The 20665-nt window shown below is 39.9% G+C and overlaps 1 protein-coding gene across 2 annotated transcripts in view; it reads left to right on the top strand.

The window, feature by feature from the left end:
• The window catches only part of NDFIP1 (Nedd4 family interacting protein 1), a 56567-nt gene that overhangs the window by 19766 nt on the left and 16136 nt on the right, over positions 1 to 20665 (top strand). For both annotated transcript variants that reach the window (XM_023187772.1, XM_023187771.1), the window contains exons 2-7: positions 6015 to 6102; positions 6419 to 6549; positions 9931 to 10018; positions 11905 to 12029; positions 14714 to 14780; positions 18602 to 18707. In XM_023187772.1, the coding sequence (XP_023043540.1) occupies positions 6015 to 6102; positions 6419 to 6549; positions 9931 to 10018; positions 11905 to 12029; positions 14714 to 14780; positions 18602 to 18705 (603 nt within the window). In that variant the 3' untranslated portion in view covers positions 18706 to 18707. The remainder of the gene's footprint in view (positions 1 to 6014; positions 6103 to 6418; positions 6550 to 9930; positions 10019 to 11904; positions 12030 to 14713; positions 14781 to 18601; positions 18708 to 20665) is intronic.

The following is a 20665-nucleotide window of genomic DNA, read 5'->3' as shown; positions in this document are numbered from 1 at the left end:
CCCCTTGCTTATCCCTAATCCTAGTCTCAGTTCTGCTATTGCTGAAAAACAACTCATTTTAGAACTACTTAGCGAGGAGGGCAGTGATGAAGCGTTCTTGGACTCAAATAATAGTTTAAATCTATAGGGTATAATGTCTTAAACTTGTTAAATTCAAGTTTGTTTCTATTAGAATTAGAACTATATATGATTTCTGTGTTGGAGAGTCATAAAAATGTCATATTTATTTTTAATAACAATAGTACCTAGATACAGAGGAAGGTGATAAGGAGGGGAAACAACCCTCTTATTTTATTTTATTTATTTATTTATTTATTTATTTTTGAGACAGAATCTCCCTCTGTCGACCAGGCTGGAGTGCAGTGGCTTGCTCTTGGCTTACTGTAACCTCCACCTCCCAGGATCAAGCGATTCTTGTGCCTAAGCCTCCCGAGTAGTTGGGACTACAGGTGTACGCCACCACACCTGATTAATCTTTGTATTTTTAGTAGAGACAAGGTTTTACCATGTTGGCCAGGCTGGTCTCAAACTGCTGACCTCAAGTGGTCCGCCCACTTCGGCCTCCCAAAGTGCTGGGATTACAGGTGTGACTTGAGAACAAAACCTTAGTAGCACCTATTTGTAAATAAATGTTTTTTTAAAATTGAAGGTCATCAAGGCCAAAGGTACCATGGCAGATTGTGATATATCTGAAGTGGGAACAATGGAAGAGTTTTAGGGTTCTTCTGGGGAGCCATTCTAGTCTGCTCAGCACATAGAGAGGAGCAAAGGTAATCAGGACAAGAGTAAGGGCACACTCTGGGTGTGAGAAAGTGAAAGGTCATCTGAATTCTCAGGTGATTGGATTATCTCTTAGTGATGGAGGCATAGGTAGTTGTGTATTAAACTCTACTTTATATGGCCTGTATAGGTAATTGTATAGCTCTATTTGGAAAAAATGCCATTTAAATCATATTTCAGCCGAGTGTGGTGGCTCATGCCTGTAATCCCATCACTTTGGGAGGTGGAGGCAGGCGGATCACTTGAGGTCAGGAGTTTGATACCATCCTGGCCAACATGGCACAACCCCATCTCTACTAAAAATACAAAAATTAGCCAGGTATGGTGGCACATGCCTGTGATCTCCCAACTACTTGGGAGGCTAAGGCAGAAGAATCACTCGAACCTAGGGGGCAGAGGTTGCAGGGAGCAAGATCGTACCACTGCACTCCAGCCTGGGTGACAGAGTGAAACCCTGTCTCAAAAAAATAAAAATTTAAAAAATTAAAAATAAAATCATATTTGAAGGTTAGTAAAATTGATCAGAATTTTAACAAAAATTATATGACAGGAAAAAAAAATCTAGTGTCCAACAGCTATTTATTATCTATCACGGTCACTCAAAGGATATCCCTCCTATCCTTGCCCAACATCTCTGTGTACTGAGAGCAGAAGTTCCCAGATCTGTCTCTCTGAGTATCTCCTACAACCCAGATTCTGTGACAGTTAAACTGGACTCAGGCTTCCACTGACCCAGTTGATAGAAGAGACTGAGCATCTTTCCAACTCTAACCCCAAAGTGACAATGCCACGTATTCTTTCAGAAAGTGTCAGGAAAGAGCCCGAAGATCCCTGAGATCCAGGGACATGGCAGGGAGGCTGCACAGAAGGGTTCCCAGGGACAGAAAAGGGGAATCTTAAAAATAAGTTTTGGAACCAAGTAATCGATTTTATAGTACACTCTAGTTCTAGAGCACATGTTTCTCCACTTGTTAGTGAATGCCTGACTTGTTGCCCCCGAAGTGTAAAAAGATGTATATTTAAGAATTCCATTGTTCAGTAAGTTATTATTCATGCAGATGGCAGTCACTAAATACCACTTTTTTTTTTTTTTTTTGAGACGGAGTCTCGCTCTGTTACCCAGGCTGGAGTGCAGTGGCTGGATCTCAGCTCACTGCAAGCTCCGCCTCCCGGGTTCCCGCCATTCTCCTGCCTCAGTCTCCCGAGTAGCTGGGACTACAGGCGCCGCCACCTTGCCTGGCTAGTTTTTTGTATTATTTTTAGTAGAGACGGAGTTTCACCGTGTTAGCCAGGATGGTCTCGATCTCCTGACCTCGTGATCCGCCCGTCTCGGCCTCCCAAAGTGCTGGGATTACAGGCTTGAGCCACCGCGCCCGGCCTAAATACCACTTTTTGAAGGTGATTTCCTCTCCCCCCAATCCCCCTACCTTGCAGTGTTTTGTTTTAAACAGCTTTCTTGATGGAGCCTAATCTTAACACCAGCATTATAGAAATAAGCCAGAGTGGGAAGCCTGTATAGTGAGGTCTTGGGATTATACCATAGTCATAATGGTGTTTTAAATTGTTTTTCTTTTTCTTTTTTTTAATTGAAAAAAGTACACTATTCTAAAGTAATGAATTTTAATGGAGCAAACTCTTCACATAGAAGTGTTTCTTTTTTCCTTATCAAAGTGAAAATTGGCGTTTCTAAGAAGGCTGGAATTTATTTGCACTGTCATCTTTTACTGGGTGGGGGATGATCGAATTTAACGTTTCCAAGTTGCCAGGAGACAGGCAGCCTATCTTATATATATTGTCGTAGAAGACCTCTTAACCTCTTTGTTCTTTGGATTTCTGTATTTCTTAGAATTGTCATGCTTCCTTTCTGAGACGTAAATTATGCAGAGGTAATGTGATTACTTTGACACCAAGCTCAGGAAATATAAAACGGGTTAGATATAAACCAAGCTAGATTTAAATGAAGTTCATTACTGGCTACAGTATATTAAGGGAACATTTTCAAAAAGTCCGTATTTGCCTCTGTTCTTGCTGCTGACTCTTCTGCTTCTTTTGGTGACCTTCCCACAGCACAAGAGTGGTTAGGTGTGAGGAGGCTAAGAATACCTTGCCAAGAGCTTCAAATAATGTTAAAACCAGTATTTTAGGTGAACTGTAGTCCCAGGAACTCTCTTTAAATAATTCACTAGTTCAGTGTCCCAGGAGCATTTGGCTTTACTGCAGCTATTTTGACCACATGTATTAAAAGGAAAAATTATTTTAGGTTACAATACAGTTATTTTGGAAGTACCTTAAGTTTAACATTAGATTACTAGGATTCGAAAAAATGTACCCAGATAGTAGATGCTGATGAGAATTTGACACAGGAATTCATTTGAGATTGAAGCTTTTGTAGTATTAGTCAGTAAAATTAATTGACATCTGTTTTTGAATAGTATTTGAGATTGAGATGATCACTTAAAATTTAATGGATTATGGCCAGGCACAATGGCTCACACCTATAATTCCAACACTTTGGCAGGCCAAGGCAGGCGGGTCACCTGAGGTTGGGAGTTTGAGACCAGCCTGGCCAACATCTACTAAAAATACAAAAATTAGTCAGGCCCAGTGGCACACACCTGTAATCTGAGCTACTCGGAGGCTGAGGCAACAGAATCACTTGAACCTGGGAGGTGGAGGTTTCAGTGAGCTGAGATCCCGCCATTGCTCTCCAGCCTGGGCAACAAAAGTGAAACTCCATCTCAAAAAAAAAAAAAAAAAAAAAAATTAATGAATTATGGAGCTCTACTTCGTGTTAGTACACCTCAGCCTTTCTGTTTTTCTGTCTCAATTCAAGATAAGAGTTCTTTGTAGCAGTATGGTTTAGAGGTGGTATGTATTTTACAAGTATGTCAGTTGGCTCTGTATATCCTGATGATACTGAAGCCAGGACTAGACCCCTACATCAGTTATATCACTGAATATTCTGTTATTAATTTCCAGATTGACTCCTAGTCCCAGTCAGCTCATCTTTTAAATTAATATAGTTCATTGTCACACTGGACTCAAAAAACCACGTGAAATGTCTTTATTCTATGAAGATGACTTGTGTAGGCTATACAGACTAGCAACAGCAGACACTTTCGGTGTGAGTTATTTAAAAAAATTGAAGAAGGCCGGGCGCGATGGCTAACTCCTGTAATCCCAGCACTTTGGGAGGCCGGGGCAGGCGGATCACAAGGTCAGGAGATCGAGACCATCCTGGCTAACTCGGTGAAACCCCGTCTCTACTAAAAAATACGAAAAAAATTAGCCGGGCGTGGTGGCGGGCGCCTGTAGTCCCAGCTACTGGGGAGGCTGAGACAGGAGAATGGCGTGAACCCGCGAAGTGGAGCTTGCAGTGGGCCAAGATTGCGCCACTGCACTCCAGCCTGAGCGAGAGAGCGAGACTCCATCTCAAAAAAATAAAAAATAAATTTAAAAATTGAAGATTTGACTGGCAGAAAAGTAGCTGAGATAGGGAAAAGGGATATCGATTGAGAGATACATGTAGAATTAGGGAGAATTTTATGTTTTCATAAATGTCTCAATTATTTAAGATTTAATTTGGTGGCCAGGCGCGGTGGCTCAAACCTGTAATCCCAGCACTTTGGGAGGCCGAGACGGGCGGATCACGAGGTCAGGAGATCGAGACCATCCTGGCTAACACAGTGAAACCCCATCTCTACTAAAAAATACAAAAAACTAGCCGGGCGATGTGGCGGGCGCCTGTAGTCCCAGCTACTTGGGAGGCTGAGGCAGGAGAATGGCGGGAACCCGGGAGGCGGAGCTTGCAGTGAGCTGAGATCCGGCCAGTGCACTCCAGCCTGGGCGACAGAGGGAGACTCCGTCTCAACCAAAAAAAAAAAAAAAAAATTTAATTTGGTGTGCATGCTAAATATAATGGTAACATGGTTTGTCTGTGATTTGTCTTTTGTCTTAACAGATTATTTTTCTAACTTTAAAAAAGTATACGTCGCTTGAGGCCAGGAGTTGGTAACCAGCCTGGGCAACACAGGGAGACCCCATCTCTACAAAAAATAAATTTAAAGAAAGCCAGGGTATAATTGTGCCACCGCACTCCTGCCTGGGCAGCAAGAATGAGATCCTGTCTCTCCAAAAAAAAGTATACAAGTGATAAATATTCACTACAAAAAATTTGAACATGCAGATACACAACAAAAAGGAAAAATTCCCCTGTACTCCTATTACCTAGAAATAACAGTGTTGAACTGTAAATGTCTCATTCTAGGCCTCTTTTCCATCTATATGTCTGCCTTTTTAAAAAGGAATATATGATGCATATTGTTTGGCAAATTTAGCTATTTTCATGTTATAATAGTACACCATAAATACCTATTTGAGTAATGAAATTAAATTTTTTTTTTTTTTTTTTAAGACATGGTCTTACTCTGTCACCCAGGCTGGAGGGCAGTGGCACAATCTCAGCTCACTGCAGCCATGACCTTCTGGGCTCGAGCCGTCCTGCTGCCTCAGCCTCCTGAGTAGCTAGGACCACAGGTGCATGCCACCACTCCCAGGTAATTTTTGTATTTTTTTAGAAACAGGGTTTTGCCATGTTGCCCAGGCTAGGCTTGAACTCCTAAGCTCCCCTAATCTCAAGCGATCCCACCTGCCTAGGCCTCCCAGAGTGCTAGGATTACAGGTATGAGCCAACCATGCCTGGCTGAAATTTAATGTATATTTTTTTGACACAGAGTTTCGTTCTGTTGCCCAGGCTGGAGTGTAGTGGCACCATCTCAGCTCACTGCAACCTCTGCCTCCCAGGTTAAAATGATTCTTGTGCCTCTGCCTCCTGAGCAGCTGGGACTACAGGAGTGTGCCACCATGCCTGGCTAATTTTTGTATTTTTAGTAGAGATGGGGTTTTGCCATGTTGGCCAGGATGGCGAAATTTAATTTTTAATGGTCATTTAGTAGTCCTTTGTGAGATGTACTATAATTTATTTGTCTCCTATGATTGGAATTTAGGTTGTTTCTAATTTTTGCTGACACAACACTTATATGTACCCTTTTTGCCTCTTTGAATATTTTCATAGAATAACTTCCGGGGAGTAGAATTCTTAAAGGATTTGTGTATCAGGGCTTTCAAAATACGTTGCTAAATAGCTTTCTAGAAAGGCTATTTATTTCAGTTTTTGGGTTCTTATCTTTCTAATTGGCTTTATGCTTGCATTAAAATATGAAATTTTTATTTAGTTACAGAATGAAGAAGAGTCTGGAGAACCTGAACAGGCTGCCGGTGATGCTCCTCCACCTTACAGCAGCATTTCTGCAGAGAGCGCAGGTAGGTAACAGGGCAAGGTGATTACGGAATCCTTAAAAACACTCTGCGCTTTGACATTACAGTTTAAAAAAAAAAGTTTCAGAAGCAGTCGGAAGAAAGGTTACAAAGTGAGTCTGGATTTTAAATAATTGAGAAGTGGATACATTTAAAAATCACCCCCAGTCTCTTAGACATTCATCTAGAAATGTCTTTTGGTTCAATTGTTATATATGTACTCTTAAGGGAATGGCTGGGTTTTGTCTGCTAGAGTTAGTGGAACTCCTTTTATTTCAATTAAGCTAATCATCAAAAAATTGTGACTGTTAAAATTCTGCAGCATATTTTGACTACAAGGATGAGTCTGGGTTTCCAAAGCCCCCATCTTACAATGTAGCTACAACACTGCCCAGTTATGATGAAGCGGAGCGGACCAAGGCTGAAGCTACTATCCCTTTGGTTCCTGGGAGAGTGAGTATAATTTGCCATGTTACTTGATGGCTGCTCTATGGGAATTAAGTTATTTTCATTGTCCAATTTTGATTCATTACTTATGATTGTATTGATTAGTGAAAGTAGAGCTAATTTTTAAAAATCAGGTATATTAGCTTTTGGGATAATAAACTCATCTCTTCCTAAAAATGACAAGGTAAATTACTAGTCAAACCTGCTCATTTTTCCTTTATCTCTCCTATTACCACTACTTTTTCAAGTCTCCTGGGATGGCTGAAGTATCTTGAAGCAGGAGCACAGTAACGTTTCCTTGATTCTGTACACTTAATATTTTGCTGTTGGGTGGATAGCTGCTAGGGAGGTCTAGGAAGATAATAAATATGTGCAAATTTATAGAATTAAACTCATAAAAGAGATCTTCACATTGATTTAGATGAACTCCATTCTTACAGCCGTCCAGATCTTGTCATTTATGGGGACATAGTGAGTTCAGATTCCATCTAGCTTGACGTAGATTCATGGAGGTGGAGATTGGGATGCCATATAAACCAGTGGAGATTATTGGGCACTCTTGGTTCTTGATGTCAGATATGTAAGTGCTGTATTTGTCATTTTGTAAATACTCATCCAGATTGAGGTTGATGCAGGTAGGGCATTGGATCAGATGTTGGGAGAATGGAAGCAGGATAAGTCCCCAGAAATGTGGGGACCATCAAGCCTCTAGGCTCTATTCTAGCAAGAAACTGGAGTGAGTGATGAGCAAGAACAGAAACCTAGTCTAGGCAGTGTGATGGCATAGGCCCAGAAGTTCTCCTCTTGGCTTAAAGATAGTAGACTGTTTACAGACCACACCTACTATGAGGAGCGGAGCTCCTAAAATCATTGCTTGGCAGAAATAGTTTATGAGCGCAATCTAGGATGATCCTAAATGGTGATGATGTGCATTCAGTTCTTATAGGTGCCAGGGAGAAACTAAGAACCCTAGTGTCTAAGGGCAAGACAATCATAATGTAACTGCCGTATATTGGAAGCAAACAACATGCTTGGTACTGTGCTTGATGCTTTTATGTATTTTGTATATTGTTTCCAGTCCTCATAGTAACCTTGAAAGGTAGAGATTATATTATCTCCATTTTACAGATGTGAAAATTTAGGTCCAGAGAGATAAAGTAATTTTCCCAAAGTCATACGACTGATAAGTGGCAGAAGTGAAAGCCAAACCCAGATATTCTAGAATCCAAAGTCCTTGTTTGTTTCACTGTAATCTGCAGACCTGTTGCAATATATGGTAAATAGATCACTATGGAAATTAGTCTGATAAATCACAGAACTCTTCAGAATACTTTCATTTGATACAGGTACATATTTAGGAACTTCTTAAAGGGCTCTAGTATTCAGCAGACATGTATAAAGCACTTTTAAAATCTAAGATGCAGTATATTTTACAGTGGATAGGTAAGCTTTGAATAAGGCACTGTTCCTCATTGTTACTCAAAAGCCTAACATCCAACTAAGGTAAAGGGCCCACAAATACTGATAACTAAGGCACTTAAGAGCAGTGGGCATCATGAACTGAAACTTTTTACTGGGTGATCATAGGGGAAGATGTGATTTGATGTGGGCCCGGAGTTTTGATGGGTAAGAACATTCCAGAGGGAAAAAGCACACAAAGCAGGTGTGAATCCAGCCAGGTGAGGGCAGTTCTGTGTATGTAGTAATTGGCTTTGTATGAGCACAGAGTTTGTGAAGGGAGATATAAAGTTGTGACTAGAACTTTTGTTTATAGAATCCTTGGAATGTTAGACGGGGGTATTTAAACTTTATATATGCAGCTTTTAGAGAATCCTTCACAGTTTTTGAGCAGGGATATGAGAGGACTTGTGTGGTGTTCTGGAAACATTAATTTGGCAACAATTTCTAGGAGGAATCATGGTAGAAGAGATACCAAGAGGATAGGAAGAAAGCATTTGTAATATTATTAGATGTTACTTCCATGTGTTTTTTGGAGTATATCTTTGAGTAGTTATGCAAAAAACAGAATTAGCTTTTAATTTTGGCAAAACCTTATTCTGCTAATATGAAGTAAGAATACTAGATATTTAATGTTTTAAAAAATTAATTATAAAACAATTCATTTTAATAGAAATTTCAGACAATAGAGGAAGTATATTAAGTTAGAAAAGGAAGCTGCCATTGCCACCGACCTCCCTTTCTCTAGTTCCCACTCCCCAGGGAAACCACTGTTAACAATTTGGGTCTTCGAGACTCTTCTGTGTACAACAAATTTTGATATTCCCTAAAATGTTTTTCATTTGAGGAGCCCTCATTGAACTGTGTACAGATCTATCACTTTTAAGTATATATTCAATTATTTTTAAATATCTCAACACATATCTACATCAGTTAAAAAGATAGCCCACATGTGTTGGTATTGTTCAGGATCATGTTATTTCTAGATCTGCAATATTATGTTATCAAGTTAGGATGGAAGAGGTCTTACCTGCTGATAAGGTTAGAAGTGAGATTGTTTTAGATCTGTATGTCAATACAAATACATACTTATGGAGTTGAGCAGTGGGCAGTTCTGTGGACTATTCATGTATGATCGTACTATTCTTTTTCCCCCTATATCAGCCTCATAAAGCATTTATTTTTTAAATTTTTTTAATTTTTTTTTTTTTGAGACAGAGTCTCACTCTGTTGCCCAGGCTGGAGAGTGGTATGATATCGGCTCACTGCAAGTTGCACCTCCCAGGTTCATGCCATTCTCCTGCCTCAGCCTCCTGAGTAGCTGGGACTACAGGTGCCTGCCACCACTCCTGGCTAATTTTTTTGTATTTTTAGTAGAGACGGGGTTTCACCATGTTAGCCAGGATGGTTTCGATCTCCTGACCTCATGATCCGTCCGCCTCCGCCTCCCAAAGTGCTGGGATTACAGGCATGAGCCACCACTGCACTTGGCTGATTTTATCTCTTTAATAGTCCCTGGATTACTAATATTTTAGGTCCTAAACAGGTCCTTGATTACTGATATTCTAGAATTTAAACCAAAGGTGTAAGTAAATTTTATCTTTTGTCTTTTCTTGAGGTATATTTTTTTAAAGGAAGAGTAAATAGTTCTTTGTGAACTTTTAAATGTTTGAAGTGTATTGTTAAAGAACTTGGATTATCAGATGAAAATTTCATTTTGAACACTGGGGATAGAAAAAAGATTTGCTTCTTTTCTAATTATATATTAATAATGCAAAATGGAATTTTAAACACACATTGAGCCTTTAATGCTCATAATTTTGAACTGAGCCAAAGCAATAATTTTTTTCCTTGCTACTCAAATTTACCCCTTCATTTTTCTTCATATCTTCCCTTTGCCTAGAAATAATTCTTTTTCTTTTCGTTTAGGATGAGGATTTTGTGGGTCGGGATGATTTTGATGATGCTGACCAGCTGAGGATAGGAAATGATGGGATTTTCATGTTAACTTTCTTCAGTAAGTATGTATGCATAGCAGAACCACCCCTCCAAACCAGAGTGCTTTGGATTATGGGTGAATCTGACTGAATTAAAATAACTAGTTGAGCTAATGTATTAATACATTATATTTATTTGGTGCCTTTTACTGGAATGTTCAAAGCTTAATATACCTTTGTTTTAATATCCCTTCTCTTTGCCTTCTGTTTTCATGAATATCTGTGGAAAATATAATTAAAGCAGTTATGAGGATGCTGCATTTTTACATGAGCTAAGCCTCATCTTCCAGGTCTACGGGGCCTTTTTGCATTGCTTCTACTCATCCTTAATCTGTAGAATAGGAATTAAATGCCTTTGATGAATTTTGCTCTGAAAGCTTCTTTTTTCTGACAGATCAAAGTCAGCCTGATTTTCTCCCTTCGTGTTATTTTGCATTTATCTTTTTGTGTGCCTCACATATAAGTGAGCAACCATTTCCTTTATTTGTTGTATTAGAAAGATAAGAAAATGCAATGCTTTTAGAGATGATGTTATATAAGTTGTCAAAATTCAGAGAACAGGAGGACGAGTGACTTGAATCAGATTATTTGGAGGCACTTATTTAATGTTGAATGCATTTATTTTATTTACTGGACTATATATATAACACACACAGTAAAAAGCAGAGGTCAGGCTGGGCATGGGGGTTCACGCCTATAATCCCAGCACTTTGGGAGGCTGAGGTGGGCGGATCACCTGATGTCAGGAATTTGAGACCAGACTGGCCACCATGGTGAAACCCCATCTCTACTAAAAATACAAAAATTAGCTGGGTGTGGTGGCAGGCACCTGTAATCCCAGCTACTCGGGAGGCTGAGGCAGGAGAATCAGTTGAATCCAGGAGGCGGAGGTTGCAGTTAGCTGAGATTGTGCCATTGCACTCCAGCCTGGGTGACAAGAGCGAGACTTTGTCTCAAAAAAAAAAAAAAAACGCAGAGGTCAAAGCCAGGGCACAGTGGCTCATGCCTGTAATCCCAGCACTTTGGAAGGCTGAGGTGGGTGGATCACCTGAGGCTAGGAGTTCAAGACCAGCCTGGCCAACACGGAGAAACCCCGTCTCTACTAAAAACAAAAATTAGCCGGGCATGGCTGTGCACGCCTGTAGTCCCAGCCACTCGGGAGGCTGAGGCAAGAGAATCGCTTGAACCTGGGAGGCAGAGGTTGCAGTGAGCCAGGATCGTGCTACTGCACTCCAACTTGGTGACAGAGTGAGACTCGGGCTCAAAAAAAAAAAAAAAAAAAAAAAAGCAGAGGTTGTAAGTATATAGTTTGGAGACTGTTGTTAAGGTTTGCTTTTTGTTTTTTGTTTTTTGGTTTTTTTTTCCTTTTGAGACAAGGTCTTGCTCTGTTGCCCAGGCTGAATTTGGAGTGCAGTGGTGTGGTCACTTCTCACTGTACCCTTGACCTCCTGGGCTCAAGTGCTCCCCCCACCTCAGCCTCCCAAGTAGCTGGGACTGCAGGTGTGCACCACTGTGCCCAGCTATTTTTTTTTTTCTTTCAGTTTTTGTAGAGATGGGTCTCACTATAGTGCTCAGGCTGGTCTCAAACTGCTGGGCTCAGGGGATCCTCCCACATTGGCCTCTCAAAGTGCTAGGATTACAGGTGTGAGCTACTGTGCTCAGCCTGTTAAGGTGTTTTTGAAAGTAACTAACAGTAGACATAATTGTGTAAAACCTGATAGGGAGGAATTTTTCTTGTTTGCTTTTTGGGGAAAGACAGAAGAATGGTTGTTTTAGAGGAGATATGGTGAGGGTTGTGGAGGACAGGCTTTTATCTTTTGGAAAGTCAACAGAGGCAGGTGTAAGGCACTCTTGTTCTTGGGTAACAGGACATGTCTAACATCTTTCCCCTCCTTTGCTTTTGCAGTGGCATTCCTCTTTAACTGGATTGGGTTTTTCCTGTCTTTTTGCCTGACCACTTCAGCTGCAGGAAGGTATGGGGCCATTTCAGGATTTGGTCTCTCTCTAATTAAATGGATCCTGATTGTCAGGGTAAGTTGTACAACAGAAAAGATGGGCTCTACAAAGGGACAATAATTAGACTATTTTTGAATATTTGATTTTTCATTTGCTTTTTTAAAAGTTATTTCAACGTGTTAAATGATTTTTGGTTTGTCTGTGGTTTCATGATGAAGCCGAACCAAAATCATTTGCAAATGATTCATACACACAAGTTTTGTTGTCAAATCTATTAAATACTGGTCTATCATTAATATTGTTCACCATCTGCTTTCTTTGTTTTTAATGTTTATAATATGATAATGTATATGTTCTGAAATTAGTTGTTTTTATGATAAAAGGAAGGATACTTACCCCTTTGATGTCTCATCAAAAGTAGCCATTCCTCTCATTTCTGTTACAGTTTTAATCTAGCTTTCTTCTTCCTTCTTTTCTTTTCTCCTTCTCTTCCCCCTCCCCTCCAGGATTGCTTATGCCAAAATGTTTGGGGAGCCAAAACTGTTTAACAAGTATTGCTCCATTAGGAGCCTACCTCTGAAGTAAATTATAGAGATGTATGTCTTTAAGAGTTACCCGTTAGTTAAATTTGCATGAAGTAATTTAAAGTTGTAAAAGATCTAGGCAAAAGTATCCTCTGATTTCAGATATGTTTATTGCTATCATCAACCTTATAAACAAAAACAATTTATCCATCATAAATTGGCATTCTTAACTAATGGGTGTTGCTTGACCACTGTAGTTTTTCTAAGTGGTGCCACCTTGTTTATTATAAAACATTTGTTAACGTTTTTAGGGTTCCAGACTCCTTTGAGAATCTGATGAAAGTTATAAGCTTTTCCCCCACATAGCTAATATGTACTCATCTATAATAATGGACTTTAGGTTAAGAACTCAAGCCCTAAAGAGGTTTTCATTCCTTCCCTAAATCTTAATTGTTACTTTATTAACAAATAAAATGCTGTATTTTAATTTTCAAACTACATTAAGCTCTTGGACAGCAAAGCCTCCAAGGAAAAGAGAAATAAAATTAATTCCAGTCTTTTTTTTTTTTTCCAAGCTAAATTTTCAAATGCATTTAAAAAGTGAATTAAATGGGCCGAGCGCGGTGGCTCATGCCTGTAATCCCAGCACTTTGGGAGGCTGAGGCGGACAGATCACAAGGTCAGGAGATCGAGACCATCCTGGCTAACACGGTGAAACCCCGTCTCTACTAAAAAAATACAAAAAAAATAGCGGGATGTAGTGGCGGGGGCCTGTAGTCCCAGGTGCTCATGAAGCTGAGGAAGGAGAATGGCGTGAACCCAGGAGGGGGAGCTTGCAGTGAGCCGAGATCGCGCCACTGCACTCCAGTCTGGGCGACAGAGTGAGACTCCGTCTCAAAAAAAACAATCAAGTGAATTAACTTGTATCAGTTAGGATGCTTTTGACTGTGAGTAACAAAAACCTAGCTCAAAATGGCCTAGAAAAAAATTTTTAATTGTTATTTTAAATGGGGAAAGTTTATTTCCCCTGAAAACAAGTCCCTGACAAGGAGGAGGTTAGTTAAGTCAGTGGCTATTTGACATCATCAAGGTCAGCTGACCTATCAGCATATTGGCACAGATCCCCCTTGCCCTCAGGATTAAAAGATGGCAGTTTCATGTATCAGTATTACATTGAAACACAGCAGTGCTCAAGAGAAGAAAAAACTATTTAAAAAATTTTTTTTCTACCACCTTTAGAAAGAACTAGAGCCAGGAAAGCTTCTCAGAAGCCCTCAACTTCCATTGGTCAGAATGGCATCCTGTGCCCATTCCTAAACCAGTTGCCAGCAAGGGAAGGGGATTACCCTGGTATACATGATAAAGCTTCCAAAGTCAAGACAAGGCTGGAGGAGTAGGAACAAAATCAGGCCTCATTAGAAAGAAGGCAATGGTATCAGCTACTCAGGAGGCTGAGGTGGGAGGATTGCTTGAGCTCAGGAGTTCAAATCCGGCCTGGACAACATAGTGAGATCCTGTCTCTTAAAATTAATAATAATAATAATTGCTTTTGGCACTGAATAAGCAAAGTAAAACGATCATTATTGAAACACGTTTCTAGAAGAGCAAATATGTGGGGAAAAATGTTTTCTAAAAAACAAATTTTTGTATACTTTCAAAATAAGGAGTTCATAAAGCTAAAAGCTATCATATTTAACAATTGCTTTTCTCTGAAAGGAAATCGATTTGCATTTATTGTAACCATTTCAAGCCAGTAATATGTAAAATACTTTCACTTATACTTTAAAATTATTCTAAAGGCTAAGCAATGGCATTGGTAGAACAAATAAGTCTTGCTGGGCACAGTAGCTCATGCCTGTAATCCCAGCACTTTGGGAGGCCAAGGTGGGTGGATCACCTGAGGTAGGGAGTTTGAGACCAGCCTCACCAACATGGTGAAAGCCCATCTCTACTAAAAATACAGAATTAGCTAGGCGTGGTGGTGCATACCTGTAATCCCAGCTACTCAGGAGGCTAAGACAGGAGAATCACTTGAACCCGGGAGGCAGAGGTTGCAGTGAGCCGAGATCGCGCCATTGCACTCCAGCCTGGGCAACAAGAGGGAACTTCTGTCTCAAAAAAAAAAAAAAAAAAAAAAAGAATCAGTCTTGCATTTTGTGATTTTGTGTACCCTTAAATTAAAATGAGAAATTGTGTCTGTTAAGCTGCTATAAAGTGTTTTGCCTTATTTTTTAGTTTTCCACCTATTTCCCTGGATATTTTGATGGTCAGTACTGGCTCTGGTGGGTGTTCCTGGTTTTAGGTAAGTGTTTTTAATGTAAGAAAAGGCAAGAAAACATTACATTAAATTTTATAAGTAAAATTACTTCTAGTAAATGTTCATCTTGATTACTGTAGAGTAATATATTAATAATTGTTAATAAACATTTTTTAAATGTTGCTTTCTTAAAGAATAGTCTTTCGTTACCATCAGAGTAATGTGCAGAGTAATAAACAGTTTCTTTGTGGTTGTAGGTTTTTCCTAACCTATACATGCATTCTTCTCCTCCATGTGATCAGTGGGGTATACTGATGACTCTAGTCTGTCAGTTTTTTCCCCTTGTGAGCTATTGCCACACAGCATTCACAAACTCAAACCAGAATTGCTTATAGGCTTACTGCAGCCAGTTGAACTAACTTGTAAGTGCAGGTGGCCCATCTTTGGTGAGTCTATCAGTAGAAAACAGAAAATATATAACCTCACTAGACATAACTTCTGAAAGAACCACCATTGGATTTTCAGAATAGTTTACCATTGGTGGGAATAAGAATTATTTTACAATAGGCAAGAGGACTCTTTTTTTTTTTTTGACAGAGTCTTGCTCTGTCGCACAGGCTGGAGTGTAATGGTACGATTTTGGCTCACTGCAATCTCCACCTCCCGGGTTCAAGCAATTTTCCTTCCCCAGCTTCCCAAGTAGCTGAGATTATAGGTGTCCGCAACCATACCTAGCTAATTTTTTGTATTTTTAGTAGAGACGGTGTTTCGCCAGGTTGGCCAGGCTGGTCTCGAACTTCTGACCTCAGGTGATCCATCCGCCTCAGCCTCCCAAAGTGCTGGGGTTGCAGGTGTGAGCCACCATGTCCGGCTGGAATTTTTTTTTTTAAATATATATACCGGATATTTCAGGTTTCTGGTCTTTGGATTTTTTTTTTACTCTAAACATTTATTTTTAAATATTTTTTTCCTAGACATTAAAACAAAGAGATGAACATTGTATTTCAATGTTGGCTTCTTGATTATTTGTAAAGAAAATACATATGATACAGTAAGAGAGACCACCATCACTTCTGTCATTTCTACAAAAGAATAACAGGGCCATCTTGTGGCTGTTAAAGACGATGCGGTTGCCTCACTGTGTTTCGGTGACATCAGTTTCTTCTATCTCCTGTTTTGCTTCTTGTTGCCTCCTTAATTAAGATTCTTGTTGGTGGTGCTGCTAATGGGTCTGGCTAGCACATCCTGGCACCCACGCCTGACAGGTGCTTAATAAATTGAGGACCTGGGCCAGGCATGGTGGCTCACACCTGTAATCCCAGCATTTTGGGAGGCTGAGTCAGGAGGATTTCACCTTGAGGCCAGGATTTCAAGACCAGCCTGGGCAACATAGCAAGACCTCATCTCTACAAAAAATTTTTTAAAATTAGCCAAGCATGGTGGTTTGTGCCTGTAGTCCTAGCTACTCAGGAGACGAAACAGGAGGACCCCTTGAACCCAGGAGTTGGAGCCTGCAATGAACTATGATGGCACCACTGCACTTCAGCTTGGGTGACAGCAAGACAGTGTGTCTCTAAAAACAAAACAGTTCAGGACCTGTTTTGCCAAGACTAACAGAGCCTTGCATTGCTGACCCTACATTTTACTTAGAAAATATAAATCATTCATCACACCATCTACCACCTCCTCAACAGCATGATCTACTCTATGATTGGTCATTAGAATTCTAAGGAAAGAGAAATAGTAATTTTTTTTCCTCTCTTGATTATTGAGAACTTTAATAATAAAAATGACCAACAGGAGAATAATTTAGAAGAAATAGTTCCTTGGCTTGCTTATTTTCTAAACTGTACCTTTAAGAGAAAGGCTGACCACCCATTTCCCCAAGTCAAATCCTGAATGGACCAAAGAAGAGCCCTTAAGCATATGTTCAGATTGATTGCTTATGGCATAAATGATTTAAGGAAATTTAATGGATTGATTCTCTTTCTATATTAAAGTTTCATGGGAGGTGGTTTTATAATACTTTATCATTGATCATTCTTGCTATGTACCATTTGCTTGTATGCAAAAAATAAGAGTTTGGCCGGGCATGGTGGCTCATGCCTGTAATCCCAGCACTTTGGGAGGCTGAGGCAGGCAGATCACTTGAGGTCAGGAGTTCGAGACCAGCATGGCCACCATGGTGAAACCCCATCTCTACTAAAACTACAAAAATTAGCTGGGTGCAGTTGCTCATGCCTGAGATCCCAGCTACTCGGGAGGAGAATGGCTTGAACTTGAGAGACGGAGGTTGCAGTGAGCTGAGATCGTGCCACTGCACTCCGGCCTGGGCGACAGAGCAAGATTCCGTCTCAAAATACATATATATAGTAATAAGAGTTTGGATACACTTATGAGCATTTATACCCAATATTCGGGTCATTTTGGGAACTTCCCTTGTGAAGAGAACCAGTTTCATGGCTCCTGCAGAGCTCCTAAGCTGGCCGCTCTTGAGCTATAGTTAGCCTATAGTTTATTTGTTCCACAGTTACTTTTAAAGTTTTTCTTAATTAGTTGCCAACATTTTAAAAATCAAAATTATTTCACATAAAACATCTGAATGTTTTTACTTTTCTTACAAGTTGGAATATCAAGCAAAGCTAGCCTACATTCCCCATGGCACCCTTTGGCTGAAGCTGAGTTGTTGCTATCTCCTCCATATAGGTCATGTGCCTTCCAGTTCAGTAAGATCCCACCACCATACCCCAGCTTAGTATTTGAAGGGGTAACCCCTGCTCGATACTTACTTGTTGCTTTGGGTGCCAAACAGAATGATGTTCCCCAAGCTCAGAGCTGCCAGCTCTTGGTTACTGCTGAAAATCAGTTCAACTGTCCAAGTACAGTTTTCTGCCACTGAGTATCCCACTAAAAGTGTTTTTTAAAAAAATGTGCTAAGGGCTCAGAGACCATCTCTGAAAGAAGAAGGCCAAGAAGAGTATCTGAGTTTCCGCTGGAGGTGCATATCACCTCTCTGCTGACAGTTTTAAGAGGTACAAAGTTTTGTGAATGTTATAGATTCTGGTGTCATCACACAAAAAATAGTCTTACTAAGAAGAGAGAAATAGACTGGGTGCAGTGGTTCACACCTATAATCCCAACTCTTTGGGAGGCTGAGACAGGAGAATCAGTTGAGCCTAGGAGTTCAAGGCCAGCCTGGGCAACATAGTGAGATGCCTATCTCTACAGAAAATTTAAAAATTAGCTGGGCGTGGTGGTGTGAACCTGTTTTCCTAGCTTCTTGGGAGGCAGAGGCAGGAGGATCATCTGGGCCCAGGAGTTGAAGCTTGCACACCTGTGATCGTACAACTGCACTCCAGCCTGGGCAACAGAGCAAGACCCTGTCTGTTGGGGGAAAAAAAAAAATAGAGAACTAGAGTTTCAAGTTGAGACGATGAGAATTGCTGTAATAAATAAGGGGATCCTGACATCTAGTGGACATTATATACTGACCACCAGAAAAAACAGCTCATGTCAAGGAAGGTTACATTTTTTTTTTTTTTTTTTTTGGAGCTCAGTAGGTAGATTTTGATGTTTCTCAATGAGGCTTTCGTATGTAAATGTTTGGCCGCATCTTTTATTTCCTTTTTAGATCAATTCAATTCTGAATGTGCAAAAGACACTATTGACTCTTGCATTACACCTTCTCATTGAAGGATGCATAATTTGGTATGAAAATCCTTTGCAGATTCTGGAGAAAATTGCTCATGCTTTGATTACCTTTAGCAGAGAAATAACAATGTATTGCTATCAGGAGAGGGATTTCTGGGGAGGGGACTTAACATGGAAATTATAAATTCATTCATGACTTTTCTTTTTTAAATTAGGCTTTCTCCTGTTTCTCAGAGGATTTATCAATTATGCAAAAGTTCGGAAGATGCCAGAAACTTTCTCAAATCTCCCCAGGACCAGAGTTCTCTTTATTTATTAAAGGTATTAAAGAAAAAAATTTATTCCAGTCCCAGTGTAACCATGTGCTACATTGTAGATTTCTGTTCAGTTTTAGAGTAAGTATCTGTGGTAGGGGGATATAGAGAAGGTAAGGAAGGCATAGTCCCTGCCTTTTAGCAGTTTCTTGTCTAATAACAGGGATTTTTACAAAAAGCTATTGATAAAGTCAAATTAGAAAAATTGCCATAGGAGAAATTGTTACTTTGTGCTTTGACAGTGTGAAAGAGGCAGGGGTCTTAGCAGTCATCAGAAAGCTAGGATATTTGGCTGCTTGACTGAATTCAGCATCTTGAATCCACTGTTTACTGTTGTACCAGTTCCAAAGGATGACATTCAGAAGGAAACCTTCAGGCCTAATCACTTGTCTCTGCCCCTAAATCCCAGAACCTGGAGAGACTGTGTAATACTTTAAGAACTCCTTTTATCTGGGCTGCTGACAAGCCCACCAAGTCTTCCATCTCTTAAAATTGTCATTGAGGCTTTCCTGATGGCTTTCTTCAGGTTGACATTCTGATACCACTCTAATGTAAGGAAGGTCAAACCCAAGAAAACAAGAGAAAGGACCTTTTCCCTTGCCTAGAACAGGAGGACTAAGCCCTGGCAAGGCTCTTTGATTCACATGATTTTCCCCAGAGGCTGACATTCCATCTTACATCAGTGGCTGCCTAAAGGAAGAGGTAGAGAATCTTGAGCAGGAGTACACCAGAGAGAGCTCTCTTTGATAACAAGTTCTAATAGACCTTCTTGGACTTGGCTGTTTGTTCCTTGGGATTTTGGGGACTGTGTTGATCATAGAGTGGAACCTTGAGCACCACCTAGTGGCCAGTCCAGTTGAAGGTCTTTGGCAAAGCATTGTAAAGGGTAGGTGTAGTAATTCAGATAAACTTTACATGATAGTGGAGAGTGTGGGGAAGAATTTCAGAATCATCTGAGGCAGAGTGAAGAGCAAAAATTGGGAAGTATGGAGCTTGTTCAAAGGACAGTAGCTTGATTTGGGGCATAAAGGAGTACTGAGGGTCAAGGCTAAAAAGTCAGGTTGAAATAAGTTTCTGAAATAACCTTGAGCACCAAGCCCATTTAGTAGAACCATCAAATTGATAGAGCCCGTGACATGTTGCGTCAATGCAAGACTAAGCCCACGTGGAACACGAATTTGTTCTGTACTTGCAGAGTATCAGTTTAGATAGGCAATCATACGCTGATAATCAGGTTCTCAATTTTGAAGATTTGTGGTGGTCTCAGGAGGTATGTTTCAAGAAAATAAAGCATCTACCATAGATCATTTTCCAAGTGATAGAACAGCATTGAAAACTTTAGGCAACAGAATAATATAATGAGACCATCTTGAATATAATGAACATTTTTTCAAGCGTAGTATAGTAAACTAAAATTAACATTCATGGAGTTTTCCATGTGTCAGATAATAAGCATTTTACATGGATAATTTAAATGTATGTAAGTAAAGAAGGCTCAAACTGCTTTTAAAGTTAGTTTCTTCAAAGAAATATATACTAGTATTCATTGCTAAAAAACAGGAATCTTTGCGTGTTTAAAAATGTGTAGCATGTCATGAATTTGAATTCAGCCACACAGTCTGGATGTAGATGAACATCACACCACTGGCCTGGGCCTTAATGCTTACGATGTGTCTTTGTTTATGTCTAGAACATAAGAGGCTTATTAGATATTCTTTGCAGTTTTATCTAGTCACCATTGTCATCTTTCATCTATATATCTGATTGGAATTTATAGTTAGCCATAGGTTTAACTTTTACCTATCAAGGATTCAAAAGTTAGTACTATTGGATTGCTACAAGTCCTCCTTATGAAGGGTGCGAAATCACCTAATATTTTCCCCCTGATACATTGACACCCAAAATATACTGAGGGGACAGATTTCTTTCTCTTTTAAAAAAAAGTCATCAATTCTGTAGGTGTAG

This window comes from Piliocolobus tephrosceles, chromosome 4 (genome assembly GCF_002776525.5).
Source record: "Piliocolobus tephrosceles isolate RC106 chromosome 4, ASM277652v3, whole genome shotgun sequence".
Taxonomy (NCBI): Eukaryota; Metazoa; Chordata; class Mammalia; order Primates; family Cercopithecidae; genus Piliocolobus; species Piliocolobus tephrosceles.
The sequence above is the reverse complement of the archived record's forward strand: the minus strand, read 5'-3'. Positions and strand labels throughout refer to the sequence as shown.